The 19,187-nt window shown below is 38.8% G+C and overlaps 1 protein-coding gene across 1 annotated transcript in view; it reads right to left on the reverse strand.

Annotated features, from left to right (window-relative positions):
• Positions 1 to 12,562, reverse strand: part of ptpn9a (protein tyrosine phosphatase non-receptor type 9a) — a 64,873-nt gene extending 52,311 nt beyond the window's left edge. The window contains exons 1-2 of the mRNA XM_038273082.1: positions 12,412 to 12,562; positions 11,990 to 12,298 (exon numbers count right to left, since the gene is read on the reverse strand). Of these exons, the coding sequence (XP_038129010.1) occupies positions 11,990 to 12,022 (33 nt within the window). The 5' untranslated portion in view covers positions 12,023 to 12,298; positions 12,412 to 12,562. The remainder of the gene's footprint in view (positions 1 to 11,989; positions 12,299 to 12,411) is intronic.
• Positions 12,563 to 19,187: the final 6,625 nt, after the last annotated feature.

Raw genomic sequence — 19,187 nt, forward strand, 5'->3', positions numbered from 1 at the left:
TATTCTCAACCATTATACAAATATAAAACCTATGAACTCTAATATAAATCCGAGTTAGATTTTCACATGGAGCTTTCTGTTCTAAAAACAAAAATGAAGACATTTACAAATATCCAGTGTTTGATGCTTCAGGTACTGACGTCTTAATAGACAGTTTTATTATTTCATTAACCTCATACTGCCTGAGGTGGCTGAATGTCTGAGCTGGAGGAAGAAACAGCAAAAAGGCATCCTGACACAGTTTATATCCTCAGTGTTGTTTGCTGAACCTCAGTTCTACTAAAATACAACTGGAAGTGGTGATGTCTCATGTTTGGGGACAGAGGAACAATCATATGTTATCCTCCATTGTTCAGTTACAGGGTTTTGCAGATTCTAAATTAAGATAAGCAAATCAATGAAGTTAGGCTTAAGATTAGCAATAAGTTCCCTAGAACTTTAGGAAACACAGCCCGGTACTGGCTGTGTTTCCTAAAGTAAGAGGAAGAAAGTAAGGAAGAAAATCTGCGCTAATTTAGAGGATGAACAAATTTAAGGAGCCTACCTACAACAGCAGTGCAGCTGGTCAAAGAGGAGGCTCTCATTCCTACACCGGTGGCAATGATAAATCATGTGAGCCGTCCTTTGCATTATAGCATCCCAGAGCCAGTGTCCTGTCCACTTTCTTCTTGTTGAACAAAAATGATTTAAACCACATACTGCACTTTTGAAGCTTTTCCCGGTTCTTCTATGGCCTCCTGGGTGAGTCATTGATACCTTCCTGCAGTAATTTACTGGTTTGTCTGTATTTATGGCTCATGGCTCTTATGATTTTTTTTTTTTTTTTGGGGGGGGGGGGGGATTCTTAAGTCTTTTAAATTGAAAATGCTTAGAGGTCTTTTTATGCTCATACCTCATCCTACCTAATGTCAGACAGGTGATATTTAGGGACATTTTGGTTTCAAAGCTCTGACAGTAATCAGTCAGTGTGATTGAACTACTTTTCCATGGCCCTGTTTGTTATGATCAGTTACAAGCATGGTGAAAGTTGTCTATGAAACTTTTTCAATTTATTTAGAACATACGTTATCATTGGCTAAAGTTATAGGAAATCTAATGAGACATCAGTGAAAAGATATGGAGAGCCAAATATGTGCACATGACGTTTTCTTAAAAAAAAAAATGGTTTAATGGCCTTTTATATCGTTTCTCCTGAAACCATTTGATTACAGATGACTCGTTAATCCGAGTCAAACATAGGACTTCTGTGGGAAGAGCAGCTTTGCTTTGCCACATCCCATTTGGCCAGAGTCATTACCAAAACAGGAAGTCAATAACGTCACTATCTCCCTATTCTACGCTTTCTCTTAATTCACTGCTTCCTGGGAGCAAACACCACACACACTTTCCCTGAACCCCCCGCCCCCCATTTTTGTCTAGTGGAAAAAACAGCTGCATGTGGAATGGAGCTTGACTACAGCAGTGTCCCGAGCTCACAGCAAAACGCATGCAAACACACACACATATACAATCAGCTAACCCCCACCACCCCCCCACCCCACACACACCTTCCTTTACCTCCTCTCAGCTTTGGATGCAATGGGGCTGTTCGGTACCTTAGCAGGGGCCCTGACCCACAAAAGAAAAGGAACAAAGCAGATAAGGAGCTCTCTGCTTTGTTGAAAAACAGAAAAAGGAAAAAATAATTACAGTAACGTGCTGCTCTATTAGGTAAAACTCTTCAATAACTTGTCAACATCAATCATGAGCCACCAACAACAAAGCATTAGGTCATCTTAGATGTGCAGAGGAATTCCTGAAGGTAAAACTTATCCTCGGAAAGGGGAAGAAAGGCAATTTTCCCCTTCAGAATATCTTCTCTCCCTTGCACAAAAAAGATGCGGTTAGGTTATCAAAGTTGGCGGAAAAGAAAAGAAAAAACCTTCTTGAAGTCTGAAGAGAAGAGGCTCTCATTTAAGACAATATGCAGGCACCAACTGCTTGATTGACTGTCAATTCAATTCAATTCAATTCAATTCAGTTTATTTATATAGCGCCATATTCACAACACATGTCATCTCAAGGCACTTTACAGTTCAACCAGATCATACAGTCAAATTGATACAAAGTTTTCTATCTAAGGAAAACCAGTTGATTGCATTGACTCATTGACTCAAATACAATCCCCCACACTAAGCATGCTTGTAGCGACAGTGGAGAGGAAAAACTCCCTTTTAACAGGAAGAAACCTCCAGCAGAACCAGGCTCAGTGTGAGCGGCCATCTGCCGAGGCCGACTGGGGTTCAAGGAGACAGAAGCAGAGATACAAAAAGCAGCTGTAAAAGGCGGCACCGTCCAGGAAACACACAGCCAGGCAGACGAGCTCCAAGGCAGCTCCCATGCCAGAGGACGTAGAGAGCACATCCACTCAGTCACGGCCAGAGAAACAGGACCACACTGGAAAACAGGCCGATCTCCAACATCTATAAACAAGGGTGTTGATGGAAGCAGCACAGCTGATGTTTCTTTCCAGGATGACGTCACAGCCAAACAGGAACAGACGAGGCAAAGCTACTCTGAGGAAAAGCAGAGAGAGCAGAAGGTTAGAGATTGAACTAACAGATTCTGCAGAATAGGAGAACAGAGAGAGAATGAAGCAGAATGATGAAATGGGGGTCCCTATGTCCTCCAAAAGTCTAAGCCTATAGCAGCATAACTATAGAGATAGCTCAGGATAACCTGAGCCACCCTAACTATAAGCTTTATCAAAAAGGAAAGTTTTAAGCCTAGCCTTAAAAGTAGACAGGGTGTCTGCCTCACGGACTAAAACTGGTAGTTGGTTCCACAGGAGAGGAGCCTGATAACTAAAAGATCTGCCTCCCATTCTACTTTTAGAAATTCTAGGAACCACTAGTAAACCTGCAGATTGAGAGCGAAGTGCTCTGTTAGGAACATAAGGAACAATCAGATCTCTGATATAAGATGGTGCTTGGCCATTTAAGGCTTTATATGTGAGAAGGAGGATTTTAAATTCTATTCTTGATTTAACAGGAAGCCAATGAAGAGAAGCCAGGATAGGCGAGATATGATCTCTCTTTTTAATTTTCATCAGAACCCTGGCTGCAGCATTTTGGATCAGCTGAAGGCTTTTAACTACAGTTTGTGGACTTCCTGATAGTAAAGAATTACAATAGTCCAGCCTGTCAAGCCCAAGTGGATACCATCAGAAAACAGGACAAACTTAGAAGCAGACAGGTTACAGCAGCAGGAACCATTCTGGGAACCACTATTGTCAGGAAAGAGTAGGTACAAGCTTGAAGACATGAAGCATTTAAACAGCTCTGGATAAAAAACAATATCTTCCCTATTTTATTTCTGACCCTTAGGCACCACTTTGCTCATGGCAGGGATTTGAGTGTGTAGATAAACAACGAAATTAACTCTCTGCATTTAGTAGTGCGCTGCCATTGTGTGGCACCCGGGGAGCAGTGTGGGGTTTAAGGCTGATTGATACCTGGAAACTGGGTTGTCTGTGTAGGTGTCGCGATGAACACAGAGACATCCCCATCCCCTCTACAAAACTCTGCTGCGCCTCTCCCAAATTGTAGGTGACCGCAGACAGCACCGCAGACAGGAGGCCTCTGATTGGTCAAATATACATCCGTTCTACACTATGCTCATTTTCTGTTTGGTACCTTACCGGCTTGTTTTGTTTGTATGACCACCATTACAGAAAACAACTGGTGAAGTTGGACCAGCTAGAAGAGCGAGAATGCTGGGACCCTTTTTCCACCAGGATCCCCACTCTTTTTCACCCTCATGTCCCTCCATTTTTGCACAAACTTGCCCCCACTTCCTCACCGCGTCAGCCGTACCTTAACCCACAGCTAGTTCGAGATTGTCCCTCTTGCGTTGTGGCTTGGAATGACAACATAACAGCGCAGACCACACGCTTCAAAATTAAAAATTAATCAAAAATGTCTGTGTCATACCCACGACAAACTCACTGCAACGCACTGATGCGGGAGGATAACCAGCCCTTAAGGGGTCTATGCCCAGGGAGCCAGAGTGGCAGTAAAATATATATAAATCTTCCTACCTGGCTGAGCTAGGTCTGTTTTTATTGCCTGATGATTAGTAATATATAACATTTTAATTAATAAAAACAATCACGTTCCTGTTTCGTGAGCCTCCAGTCCCACCAACCGTACTTCACAACTCATGAATCCCTTTTCAGATGTAAATGCCCCATTAGCGCTGTGGCTGGAGAAACATTCCACCCCTTCAGTTTTGGTTTTAGCTCAAGGCCCCGTCCACACGAAGCCAAACCCTGGCCTAAACACACAAATTTTTCACCAAACCAGCCTCTCATCCACACGAAGCCGGCGTTTCGGGGGTCTGTAAACGATCTTTTTTTTATTCAGCCTTCAGAGTGGGAAGATTTCGAAACGCCGTTTTCGCGTTTCCATCTTTACGCTCTGACCGCATATATTTTTTTTTTTTTTACACGCATGCGTCATAGCGTCGCCTCTAAACACGCATGCGCGACACATCACAACAACAATGGCGCCGTTGCTGCTAGTGCTACTCACCCTGCTGTCGGGCTTACAACAGAATCTTCTTCTGGAATATCTCCAGGAAGAACAGAGCAATATCGACGACATAGTTCAGCACCTGAATTTGACTTAACCACGAAAATGGACCCGCAGGGCAACCATGTATAAATATTAGTGCCATGCCCAACATTTCGTCGCTTATTTTTGCTTTGGGACCACAGCGCCACTTACAGGCCTTGCATACATTTTGCAGCGTTTTCATGCATTCGTATGGACGCTCACATTTATTTTACGTCTCCGTCTTTACGGCAAACGTTTTGGAAAATATCAGCGTTTCGTGTTCGTTTTGACTTCGTGTGGACGGGGCCCAAGTCTCTCTCTTTGAGTGTTTTACCTGAGAGCAGGAGGGGGAAAAATCATATTTGTAATTAAATATAGCTAGGTCTGCGTCATCAGTGTCGCCAACACCGCAATGATTTCAGCTCAGCCAGCCGCGCAGCGATCAGACGATAACCGATCTGTACAATGAAAATAGCTGCATGAGCTGGAACATTGTAGAAAGCAACAATATTTATGCAATAATGACCATTTATACAATAAAGACCATTTATACAATAAAGACCATTTATACAATGACCATCTGGCTTATTTATATGGGGGGAAATATAACTCAAGAGATCTCTCCTCTCTCTCTCCTCCGCTGCAGACACACAGAAAGCATCATGAAACTGCAGTAAAGTTGGCAATAATTGTAGCTTCATAGGTAGTTCTTTTCATTGGGTGAAATAAATGCTACTCCAATACTGAGATCATACTGTTTGTCATTCTCTAAGCTCAAATGTTGAATGACATGAAAAGACGAGAAAGGACTAAATACAATTATTCTCTGAGTTGTTCTTTCTTTCACATAGTGAGCTTTGCAATATAAATGAGTCTGTTGGTGAATAGACAATATAAATAGGCTCTGCCTTGCCTTGTTGGAAACGCATGGTTATGACCTGTTCTCAGCTCAGGAAGTAGGACCCCTATAATATCTGGTTGTTCAATAGGTCTGCCTAAATAAAAGATTTACATATGACTTATCAATATATTCCTGCAAAAAGGTCTTGATGCTTGCAGGAAAACTGGAATTCTTCGGGACATCTGGTGTTAAATCAGCCATACATGGATTCATCTCCCCATTTTTCAGCTTTTAAGGTCATAGTTGAAAATTTTCCCTCACAGTTTTTCAAAAATAATACATCTCCACAACGTTAACAGTGCTGCAGTATAAAAGTCGTAATTTTACTGGGAAAAAAATATGAAGTATATCAATAACTTTTTAATACGGTTTGATGAGTATGAAATACATAAATATTTACTTGTGGTTAATTTTCCAACATCAACAAAAAGAATAGTAGGTGGAAGTTATGTCAAAAACAAAACAAAATGAAGTAAAACAAAGCAAAGAAGGTGACCACTGGTCAAACTGCTAGCTGTTAGCGATGCAAGGATTGGCTGCTTTCCTTCTTGACAGGCTAGTTAACATTTGGTTAAGGTTTGTGCACGAGGGCGCCTCTTACTGGCCTGGAGAGGTCAGACTTGTAGATACTAGCATTAAGTAAAAACTCAAAATCAAATTATTGATCCTTCCTTTAATGTAACCCCCCCACCTTTCATAGTCATTCTAAATACAGAGAGTAATGGACAAAGTTGTCAGAATAAGATTTTAAAACCAAGTGTCTTTGAAGTTAACCATTAGAAAACACCCTTATAGCACAAACATAACCATACATATAATAGTTCTTGACATTTAAATCTGCAAACACTGCATTCAGTTTGGTTGTAGTCATACAAAGTTTAATTTATTCCTATTAATTTACCACTGCCTTGCAGCAATAAATCCTGGCTTCAAATCATAGGGGCTTTCAACCCGTTCTCTCTGTTCCTGTATGGGTTATCTCTGGGTACTCATGCTTCCCTTTACAGTGAAAAAACAAGGCTCCATTGAACAATTTCAATCTGTACCTATTTGCCCTGAGAGGCATAAGCGGTTCTAGACAGGGGCCAACATGGGCCAGTTCCCCTGCACTGAAGACATAATACTAAAAGACATTCTAACAATTATATGCACTGAACAAACATAATGACATTCATTTTATTTCTTTTACAAATTCTGTCTTAATAAGGATTTTCAAAAATAAGGTTACAGTTTCAGTGGTCATGAGAAAGGATCCCAGTTTTAATCTGCTAAATGTTTTTACTAGTGCTGTCAATCGATTAAATTGTTTTAATCGTGATTAATCGCATCAATGCCTGAGTTAACTCGCGATTAATCGCATTTTAATCGCAAATTTTTTTTCTGATTGAAAATCATTTAAATACTCTCGATGACATACAAAAAATACATACAGGCTAGGTTTGTGCCAATGTTCTTTTTTAAAATGAAAACAGGTCACAGACACTGATTTATGCCATAGAAACATATGGCAAGAAGATGGGGAGGCATGTAGCAAAAAATAACAAATATGTAGCCAAAAAAAAGGCCCTGAAAACAGGCTGATGTAAAAGACAGTCTTTACAGTTAATACAGTCTTTTGAACAAAGACAAGCATTTTACCCTACTGCTATAAAATGTAGTACAGTTAACATTAGATGTTAATTAACCAAGATAAAAATGAACAATTTTCAATCAATACATCAAAATCAATAGACCGACATCACTAGATGGAGGAAGTCTCTCTAGAAAGTTACTTTTCAGCCTCTTAACAAAAATGAGAACACACACACACCCACCCACAGACACACCCACCCACCCGCACACACACACGATACCGACCTGTGGCGTACACAGACAGCCAGGGCCGGCGATTCCTATAGGCCAGCTAGGCAATTGCCTAGGGCGACAAATGTGTTGGGGGCGCCCTCTAGCGTCGCCCTTAGGCTTACTTCCCATTAATCATAGAATTAGAAAAAAAAGCGAATTAAACCGGTTATGAAGCGTCCGTCAGTTTGACTTAACCTTACGTATATATAAATAGCAAAATATGAACAAATAAATATACCACCGTTTTTTTTTATTATTTTTTCACATTTAAGAGAAAATCGGAAAAGATTCTGATCACTTTTCAAGCGCCCTCCAACCCGGAAGTCGTGACGTCAGAACGGGAGCGTTCACGCTGGTCTACTGCACTAAATGCGATAACCAAAACGAGAAATCTGAAAACAAAATTTCGACTTCAACCGAGCGATTCCTACCAGGAGACCATTCTGATGTATCGGAGGAAGAATATTTGTGTCTGGAGCCTCACATGTTCGACCCAGATGTTTCAGATGAAGAGAAGGCACCGGACGAACAACAGCGAGTCGGACAATGAGTGGAGATTGGACGTCAACAGGTGTTATGCCCAAAAGTGCATGCCTGCCAAAATATGCATCCCCAGTCGCGGGAGCGCGCCTCGCTCTGTTGAACTGCATATTGACGAGGAAAACGGATTAAAATATGTTCAAACGAGCTTAGGTTCTTATATTAATGATATAAAAACGTTTAAAAATACCTCTCGTGGGAAAAAAGTTTTGGTTATTTGGCAGATTAATTTACAAAAGTACGGATTTTTTGAACAACATTAAATCCAAAGATTTTGACCATGGAACGGCTGATTTATTTGTTGTGGTCTCTTGTTATTTACACACAGAACTAAACCGTGATAGCCGACGTGAGTTTGGAGTTTGCAAAGGTTTCTCTTAATTGGAAAATCAAACCCGCATCTGCACAGCACAGCATTCACAGACCAGTGAGATGCGCGTCAGAAAGCTATGGTGCATTCAGGAGCATTGGAACATTTTAAACTTACAAGAATGAGGCATAAAACAGAACTGTATTTTACTGAACTGTATTGTATTTTTTTTTGTTTTTGTTTATGCATCTCACTGGTCTGTGAACGCTGTGCTGTGTAGATGTGCGTTTGATTTTCCACTTAAGAGAAAGCTTTGCAAACTCCAAACTCACATTGGCTATCACGGTTTAGTGTTGTGTGTAAATAACAAGAGACCACAACAAATAAATCAGCCGTACCATGGTCAAAATCTTTGGATTTAATGTTGTTCAAAAAATCCGTACTTTTGTAAATTAATCTGCCAAATAACCACAACTTTTTTCCCACGAGAGGTATTTTTAAACGTTTTTATATCATTAATATAAGAACCTAAGCTCGTTTGAACATATTTTAATCCGTTTTCCTCGTCAATATGCAGTTCAACAGAGCGAGGCGCGCTCCCGCGACTGGGGATGCATATTTCGGCAGGCATGCACTTTTGGGCATAACACCTGTAGATTAGATGAATGGTAGGACAAGTTTTTTCTTTTAACAGTTCAAACATTTTTTTTGTATGTTGACATCATTTTTTTCTCAGTATATATGCAGCAGAATTATGTGCTATATTATTAGCTTGAGAATGGGTAGAAGATACTAATATAAATAAAATATTTTGTAGTGATTATCTGCATTGAGTATTCAAAAGGGATGTACAAATAATCATCAAAATGGGCTTGCACTGATGAGCATCAACCAAGAGGTCTCAAATAAAATCTCATTTGATGATACCATCAACGAATTTGCCATTAGGAAGTCCAGACGAGTCAAATTTTAATGCTGCACCAATTTTGAAGGTGAATAGAAATACCTGAAACAACTGATAGATAGAACTACAAGAACTTCAAACTTTTAATTTTGTAATGGTATTCATAAAAGCACTTTTGTTTGTAAAGGGTTAATCCTTTCTTTAATCACTAATCAATGTCAGAAATCAGGGTAAATATACCTGATATATTTTATTTAGAGGAAAGTTTTGTTTATCTCATTTCTATTTATGTTCAAATGATTTAATTGAACTGGAACGGAAAATTTAATTTAATGTTTATCAATTACTTTTTTATGTAGTCCTTGGTTGAAGAATTTCTTAAATTTATTATTTTTTATTGTTATTTGGTAATTTCTGAAATTGATTTATTTAATATTTGTTTAATGTGTGTTAAATTTGTTAATTGTCTGAAATAAATTCATTCATTGATTCAATCCAGTTTTTTAGTTATACTTTACCTAAGTGTCCTTACAGATGGTTAAAAGTGTTTTTGCACAGTCCTAACTTTGAGTGTGTAATAAATTATTTAAAATAATAAAAAAGAAAAGGTACTGAAACCTATTCTGGTATTTGTCTATGCATCACTCCATGCTAAGTTACATTTTTTTCTGAATGCTTAAACACAACCTTGATTCTTATAGCACAATTTCTAAAACTATTAATACTTATAGCAAATCCACTCACTGAGTTCACAAAACTAAAAGAACAAACATTGCTTTGCACTCAATTTGCAATTTTGTAACACACTTTGCACAACTGTAGGCACAATTCACCGCACAGCACTCTTTGTGGAACTGTAAACACAACACAATGAAGCACTAAACAGATGCTGAAAACAGTGCTGGTATTTCGCACGGCAAAAGTGTGGGGGGGGGGGGGGGGGGGGGGGGCGCGCAAAACTCAATCTCGCCTAGGGCAACCAAAGGGCTAGAACCGGCCCTGCAGACAGCAATAGTGCCGTAGCAGATTCCATTTCACCTCAGTAATCTGTTTTCTCAGCGTATTTCAGGTTGCTACTAGTTACCAGACACTCAACTTGTTTGTTGGTGGTGGGGCTTAAAGAAAAGGCAATAGCGTCACCCAGTGTATGAGCGTCTTTTTCCCTTGAGGAGCTCTCCGCTCTCGAAGCCTATGAGAAATGCATAGACTGGGGGGAAATAGCCCCGCCTTCCCGCAGGCTGCAGCGGGATGTACTTGGAAAATTGTACCATAAAACCACATAGCGTTAATCTCACGTTAAAAAAATTATCGCCGTTAAAATGGCCTCGCGTTAACGCGATAATAACGCGATAATTTTGACAGCACTAGTTTTTACATAACAAAATAAAAAAATACTCTGTTTTACAGCTGTATTTATAAGTTTGACTTAAGTTCTAGTTTGATTAAAACAGGTAATTTTCCCTTAAATGACTCAAAATTATGTAAATTCATGAATTATAAATGTACATTTGCCTGATACTCCAAACAAAAGCTTGATTTGAATATTTATATATTTGAGTAAATTTTTTGCTAAGCTAAGGGATTTCTTCTTTTTTAACGTTAATAAAAATGAACAAAAAGAAACAAAAATAAGTGATGACCAGCTTCAGAAGAGTTGATTCACTTGGTACACATAGATTTTTAATTAATCCAAATTGAAATGAAATTTTACTTCATGTGGCTCTCTTTAATATATTTGAATCCATTCCCCTGTTTTTGTTTCATACTTTTCTGTGCCCCAATGAATACATGCCGCCCACCCCCCTTATTATAAAGTATATAATTACTTTATATTATAGTCTGGCTGAATAAACCTGCAACACAATTTAAGCAGGCCAATGTAGTATTAATATAGTCAAATTAATCCACATTAATTCAATCTTTTTGTTTTCAATTAAATTCATTATTTATTTGGTAAAGATAGATTAAAATCAACAGAGTTTGGTCTGATTTAGTCTGTAGCAAGGTAATATATTTACCGATTAGAGAGTCTACAACATATTTTTTCTCTGTTACAAAAACAGAAGAACGGAGGAAAACTGATGCAAATACACAAACTAAACATGAGCTTTGATCGGTGCAAACTGGTATAAAATGTGAACGTTTGGTAATAAATCTAACATGAAACTCTTGCTGGAAAATTGGGTAATTTCTGAAGAAAAAAAATGTCTATAACTTAATTAGTTCATGATGATAAACTGTCTACGTTTGTTTCAGTATGAGGCAAACCAAGGGGTATATGATCATAAAGCTCTTCATATCCTGGACTTTTCCTTAGTTGTTGCGTCTTTTCCTTTTGTATTACATAAATGAACAGTAATACATCCTGGAAGCAAATAAAAAAGAATTCAAAGGATATTGAACAACTGGACATTCCAATTGATTAATCTAACTGTATATATATATTCTAGCCCTCCGCTTTAATCCAGTTCAAACTGTGTCGTTGAAACGCAGTAAAGAGTGAACAAATGAAGCTGGGGGGCTGCTGACCCCCCCAGGAAGCAGGGGTCCGATCCAGGCTCGAAACCTTTCAAACCAGTAAGCTGCGGTCGCTGTTGCAACACATTATCCTGGACAAGAAGTCACAGCGATGCGGGCAGGGCAATAATCCGCCACAAATGGATACAATGTTTCCGCTTTGCACTCGGGACTATTTCGCAACAAAGCAACTATTGCGCACCGCCGTCTCAGCCACTCGCTGCTGTGCGCGCGCACGCATACAAAAAAAAAAAAAAAAACACACATGCACACATCCGTAAAGCAGGATAAAATAAAAGGGTAGAAGCGATACTTTAAAATCGGCGTTTGTTACGTAGAAAGTCAGAGGTGGGAGCCTGAACACCACCGAGGCCTACCTGCTCCTCTTCCGCCGATAAAATAGCTGCCATGATTCCTGGTCAAGCCTTCCACGGACGTGTCCTTCTCATGAAGTAGGAGATGACGGCGATGTCTGCCTGTCTGCTCGCTCCTCCTGTTCACAGACGGACTCGTCAGGGGCCGTCCCTCGCCCCCAGAGCTGAAGGCATATGGAAGGGCGCAGTGAGCGGGCGGAAGGTTTTTATTTTCTCTTGATGCTGCGATCCACGCGGCTCAATCAGCACGAATCTGCCATCCAAACTCGAGAGGAGAGGCGGGGGGCGCGCGGGTGTTCAGTCAGATTTGAGCTAGGAGGAGTAAAATCAGGCAGGAGAGAGAGAAAGGGAGGGAGAGAGAAAAGTGACGACCAGCTTTAGCAGAGTTGATTCAAACCGGATGATGTTCCGTTCTTCCAGCTAACCTGAGCGGCCACAGGCTGCAGCTGTAAGGCTGGCTCCTCCATCCCATCAATTATAGGGGTTTATCCCTATAATATAAGTCGCATTTGGCCTGACTGAGAACTACCAACACACACAGTAGCGACAAGTAAAATATACTGTTGGCTTCATTTCTATGTTGCTGTACCCCCCTGCTGGTTGGGACTAGAACATTTTAATAGATCACTGACCTGGGCGTCATTCATAAATAGTAAAAACAAGCTGAGGAGCCCGGCTTTGAAAGATGAAACAAAATATAAAAACATCATAAAGCTGTTCTGGCTGAAAAGATTTATAGAGCTGTTCAACTTATTCCTGTCACTCCCCTCAGAAAACAATCAATTGATAATTAACAACATCATTAACATTATGAAAATTAATAAGAGAGATGATTTCTCTCCTATTCTAACTTCCAGAATATAGTTTAAACCCCTCCTTCTCACATATAAAGCCTTAAATGGCCAAGCAGGTTTACTAGGGGCTCCTAGAATTTCTAAAAGTAGAATGGGAGGCAGGTATTTTAGTTATCAGGCTCCTCTCCTGTGGAACCAACTACCAGTTTTAGTCCGTGAGGCAGACACCCTGTCTACTTTTAAGGCTAGGCTTAAAACTTTCCCTTTTGTTACAGCTTATCGTTAGAGTGGTTCAGGGTATCCTGAGCTATCTCTATAGTTATGCTGCTATAGGCTTAGACTGCTGGAGGACATAGGGACCCCTTTTTCATCATTCTGCTTCATTCTGTCTCTATTCTTTCATACTGCAGAATTTGTTAGTTCAATCTCTAAGGTTCTGCTCTCTGTGATTTTTCTCATAGTAGCTTCATCTGGTCTGTTCCTGTTTGGCTGTGACTCCATCCTGGAGAGAAATATCAGCTGTGCTGCTGCCATCAACATCTTTGTTTATAGATGTTGGAGCTTGGCCTGTTTATCAGTGTAGCCTTGTTTCTTTGACTGTGACTTTATGTGCTCTCTTCATCCTCTGACATGGGAGCTGGCTCGGAGCTCGTCTGCCTGGCTGTGTGTTTCCTGGACGGGGCTGCCTGTGGAGCTGGTTTACAGTTGCCTTTTGTATCTCTGCTTATTTTTCTATGCCTGCTTCTGTGTCCTTGAACCCCAGTCGGCCTCAGCAGACAGCCGCTCACACTGAACCTGGTTCTGCTTGAGGTTTTTTTCCTGTTCAAAGGGAATTTTCCTCTCCACTGTCATTACAAATATGTTTGGTGTGAGGGATTGCTTTTGAGTCGAATCAATGAGTCGATGCAGTCAGCTGGTTTTCCTTAGATAGAAAACTTTGGACCAGTCTGACTATGATCTTGTTGAATAATCTCTGTAAAGGGCCCTGAGATTACAAGTGTTGTGCAGAGATGGCAAAAGTACTCACTTTCCGTACTTGAGTAAAAGTACAGATACTTGTGTTAAAAAATACTCTGGTAAAAGTGGAAGTACTGATTAAACTTCTTTACTCAAGTAAAAGTAACAAAGTACAGGCTTGTAAATTTACTTAAAGTATAAAAGTAAAAGTAGAAACCACTTTTTTCATGCCGTTGCCTACATTTTAAATGGATGTCTGCCAATAGGACTAGATCTCCGTTGTGTTCATTTTCAATCATCTCGTCGTCCATGCTACTATGCTAACGCCACCGCCACCAAGCTGCAATGATTTGCCGCCAATGAATACCGCCGAATCTGTCGATTCATCTTGTAGTGGTGCGTCAAATGCAACGTAGATTCCCATCCAATTAGATTGAATTTGGTATTGATGACGTGAAAAATAATAACGGTAACTCCATTGAAATGATTAAAAACTAAAGTAACGAGACAATTTTTTAAAATGTAAGGAGTAGAAAGTACAGATATTTGTGTACAAATGTAAGGAGTAGAAGTAAAAAGTCGCCATAAAAATAAGTAGTAAAGTAAAGTAAAAATATCACAAAAATCTACTTGAGTACAGTAACGAAGTATTTGTACTTCGTTACTTCCCATCTCTGGTGTTGTGAAAGGGCGCTATATAAATAATCTGAATTGAATTGAAGGTATGAATTCAGTCACAACATTTTTCCTGATCACTGCTTTTGAAATCAATACTTTTCGTAGGTGTATATTTGAATAGCACAGCCTGCTTCCAACGACATTACACCGTTTACTGTATATTTACTTGGCTTCATGATTGAGAACCATCGTGTAAAAAATAACATTAGAACAATTAGGTTAAAATTTTTCAAAGCAAGTTTAAACGCAACACAAACTGGTGCAATTATAGATAAATATGTCAACCAATCATAAATTATAATCAAGTAAAAGTAGCAAAACTTTAAAATGCTTTTACCCAAGCACATTGAACAGTATTGTGTCATAAAACTACTCATGGTAGATTTTTCTTTTTAAGTCACTTTAGTAAATAGATTATTTATCAGGTTATGTTTACCCCAACAGACATGTAAGCGATCAGCATCTTAGTTCTGAGGAGAGAAGATTAAAGTTATGGAGGAATCAGCCAGACCTATAATTCAATGGGAAACATGTAACAATGCAAGGAATGAAGAGGAATTACACAATATACAAACAGTGGTTTACAGTGTATAAAGCACATTTTATACAATTGAATTATCCTTTTCCTTCTTTCTTCCGGATCATTGACAAATTTAGCAAATTTTGATGTTTTTTGTGTTTGAAGATCAAAGGTTTTAGAAACTTTCTTTTAAATGTAACGCTATAGTGTTAAAGACAACCTTACCACAATCGATACACTTTTAAAGTCTGCATCATGGCACCATGTCCAGCATTATTCAACAACATTACTAATGCACGAAACCTGGCTGATTGGAAGTAGCCTGTTTTATGAGTTTGTCTTTCTGTAATAGGATATTACAGTGAATGAAGTTTAATTAAGGAAATTCTCTGCTCACGCATCCCTAAGGCTATAATCTAAATTACAGGAATCGTTTGACAGGAATAAAAAAAAAAACCCAAACAGTGTGATAAAGCTGATGTAAGACGAGCCCAAAGGCTGCTGATAAACTGTATTTTATCACGAGGTTCAGTGAGGATGTTACATTTCCTGAAAGGCTGTTATTGGTTTGGCCCTCAGGTCACACTTTATTTTAACAAGACCATAAAAGTAATGTGATGCAAAACAGGTTTCAAACTGCCTTACACTGCTTTCACATGTTGCTGGAGAGCAATTGTCTGGGGGGTTTTTTCATGAAAAGTTGACAATGTCAAGTACACCCAATATGTTTATTTTGCTTTTCCACAAAAGACAAAATCCGAAAATACCCGAATTGTAAATAAGGAGGCGTGGGAAAGTCTGGCTTGAAAACATGAGGGAAGAGGGAGTGGAAAACAATGGACTTCCTGTCAAAGTGGCCCATCCCACATCCTTGAAGGGGAAATGTGATTGGTAAACCAATGATAAAAAAAGAGAGAGAATACATTTATAAAGAATCAGGGAAAAATAGGCTTCATTTCACTGATAGGCAAAACATCAGAGGAAAACAAAATGGAACAATTTAGGATAATTATTACAGTTATTGGACACATACTACAGAAGGTTTACATGCAATCAACAAACATAAATTTATTGAATTATTTGTTCACCCATAAAATCAAAAAAAAAAAAAAAATGAATTTATATGCTTAAACCACTTTGATGGACACAAATGTCTAAAATTGAGCTCCTCGACACCAACATGGTTTCTACAACCTTTGTGGAAGAAAAAGGTACAAATTCCAACACCTAAACATATGTTTTTATTGACAGTTATTTTAGCCCACAAGTTGTAGGTCCTGAACCTGTGGGGGAAAACAAGACAGAAGTCCAGTTGAGATTTTTCATCAGCACTAAATATTCCAGCATAAATGGTTAATGGTTTTTGGTGATCGGAAATCATTGCAACCCACGTATAGTGTCAGCAAATTGACTATCTGATTTGAACTTCGTAGGAACTGGTTAAAGATGGCTGCCCTTCCTGCAATAACATTTCTTGTCCTCTGGGGACAGAACAAGGTCCTTTAATACATGGATGAGTGAGTTTCGTGTGGAAGACCTTTAATGGCATGCACAAAGACTTGACCTTAACCCACCTTTAGCATGAGCTAAAGACTGCCAGCTAGCCCTTACTTTACGACATCAGTGGCTGACCTCACAAATGCGCCTCTGGAAATAAAAAGAGTATAAATGACGCCCTAATCATTTAAGACTTCCCAAAGAAACAATTGAATTTCTTTAATCACACATAGGAGAAATTTACCTCTGCATTTAACTCATCAGTTGCTCTAACCAGTAGACCAACACTCCCTACAAATAGTGTTTCTTTATTTCCAGAAATAGACTTAGACAGATTTTGTAATTTTGTTTACACAAGTGTAAAAACAAAAAGAAATTTTGTTTGCAAACAGCTCTCTGACAATTTCATCTTTTTTAAAAGTGCAGCCTTGAACAATAGTGAAAATGACAGTACATTTACAGTTCTAAAAATTTTTTTGTGTCGTTGGAATGGTTGGAAACACAAAACTATAAACTAAATAAAGGTTACTCTCTATTAGTTTTGAACCTTGTTTGGGTATTTTGAATCACTGACCTTTGAGAACACCACATTTTAATGATCCAGGTGTATATTGAAGCTCCAGCTGAGTTAATCCTCCGCCATCATATTTCACCATTGTTCCCATTTATTTCTAGCAGAAAAGTGGCCAGACAGTATGATGGTGCCACCATCATGCTTTGAACCGCATAAATAAAGCTAAAGACATACATATTTAGACATCAAATAGAGCATAAATTAACCAACCAACCTGTATGAAAGTTTTAATAATTCTGTTTTAGGGATAAATAATTTAAGCAAGTTTACTGACATGTGGCAGTTTTTTTGTTTACATTTCTGTTAAGCTGTTATAAAATGTATGTTTGTAATGCCAAAAACTTTACTCTGCTTTTTCTCATCAGATATCCTGTTTTGACAGGTGCCTGGAAAGGTGCAGTTTACAGGGTTTTTACACAGAAAAGATAGAAAGCTCAAAAACACGTGAGCGTATGTGTGGGAGACGCCAATGAAGCAGCTGTGAATCAACAGGTGCTGATTTCCTGGAAAGTAAGGGCTGCCTCTGAGTCATATCTGAATTCCTGCAATAACCACGCAGCTCAGTTTGCTCTCTTTTACAGCTTCACGTTTAGATCACGCTCAAATTTAAAGCACTCGACTTTATCAATGGTTTCCTCTGAATTTCAAGATATTCTCTCTAAATCTTCTCACGGAAATTTAGTTCCTGCTATAGACCTACCGGTAAATCAAATATATAAAAAATGGTCACATCTTACTCTGTTCCTTGGAAAGTAACACCAAGGTTTTTTATAAACAAAAGCACATAACAATAATGTGTGAAGATGTTAGCTAACTTTTTCGTTGTGTTGTGCACCTTCCTCTACTCATTTCCACAGTGACTTATCCCCACATCAGTTCTGAGAATGTGTTTGCAAGGGTTAATGTTCCACGTAGGCGGTGAGAGCCCTTTTGATACCATCAGAAAAGAAAAACAAGGAGAAAATTGGCAACATTTTCTTTTTTTTTCCAGCATAGAAAATACGATTACTGTTACAAACACGCAATGTGTCATTGATGCACATTGCTGCAACCTCATTATAACAGCTTTGTGTGCCTCTGATTAGCGTGTCAGCGCTAGCAAACCTGAAAGATCTGATGTTCAGTCAATAAGTTTCCCTCCTTGTTTTGATTTGGTTCTCCAAAGAGGTGGTATAACTGCAAATAAATCATATTCATTTCCTGAGTAAACACCATTACAGAAGGCCCAGGGGTGTCATGATATGGGGGCCAAGGCCACAATTAGTCACCTCTACCTGGTGATTTGATGGTTTTATTGATGGCTAGTTATCATAATTTATTAATAAATTAGAAAATTATGCTCTTTTCTGATATAGCGTTGTATTTTTATGTTTCTTTGTAATTCATTCAGGAGTCTCCTAGCTAGAGAAAACTAGCAAAACTTTTTAAATGTATGTTAATGTACACATATATGAATATGATATACAACCAAAACAGATTAAAGGTATAGTGGACTGTTTTTCTGGAAATGTAAGTATGAAAAGCTCAAGTCACTACCTGCTCTTTGAGCATCGTGTGAAAGAATCTCCCAAGCACTTTCTGGTTTAATTTCATTCTTGCAAGACCTTCTTCTAATAAGATTAGATTCCAGTCACTTAATTTGAGGGGATTTAATTGATCTCAGATAATAAAGTAAAAAATCTTGCCTTTATTGTTGATTAGGACCTATCATTTGAATCCCATATCAAAGAGGTTTCTAGAATTTACTTTTTTCATCTGCGGAATATTGCAAAAATGAGAAATCTCCTGTCCAGGGGTGATGCTGAGAAACTAGTCCATGCATTTGTTACTTCAAGGCTGGACTATTGTAATTCTTTACTATCAGGAAGTCCACAAGCTGTAGTTAAAAGCCTTCAGCTGATCCAAAATGCTGCAGCCAGAGTTCGGATGAAAATGAAAAAGAGAGATCATATCCCTCCTATCCTGGCTTCTCTTCATTGGCTTTCTGTTAAATCCAGAATAGAATTTAAAATCCTCCTTCTCACATATAAAGCCTTAAATGGCCAAGCTCCATCTGATATCAGAGATCTGATTGTTCCTTATGTTCCTAACAGAGCACTTTGCTCTTAATCTGCAGATTTACTAGTGGCTCCTAGAATTTCTAAAAGTAGAATGGGAGGCAGATATTTTAGTTATCAGGTT

The sequence above is a fragment of the Cyprinodon tularosa genome, unplaced genomic scaffold (genome assembly GCF_016077235.1).
Source record: "Cyprinodon tularosa strain WSP-4 unplaced genomic scaffold, ASM1607723v1 ctg856, whole genome shotgun sequence".
NCBI classification, from domain to species: domain Eukaryota; kingdom Metazoa; phylum Chordata; class Actinopteri; order Cyprinodontiformes; family Cyprinodontidae; genus Cyprinodon; species Cyprinodon tularosa.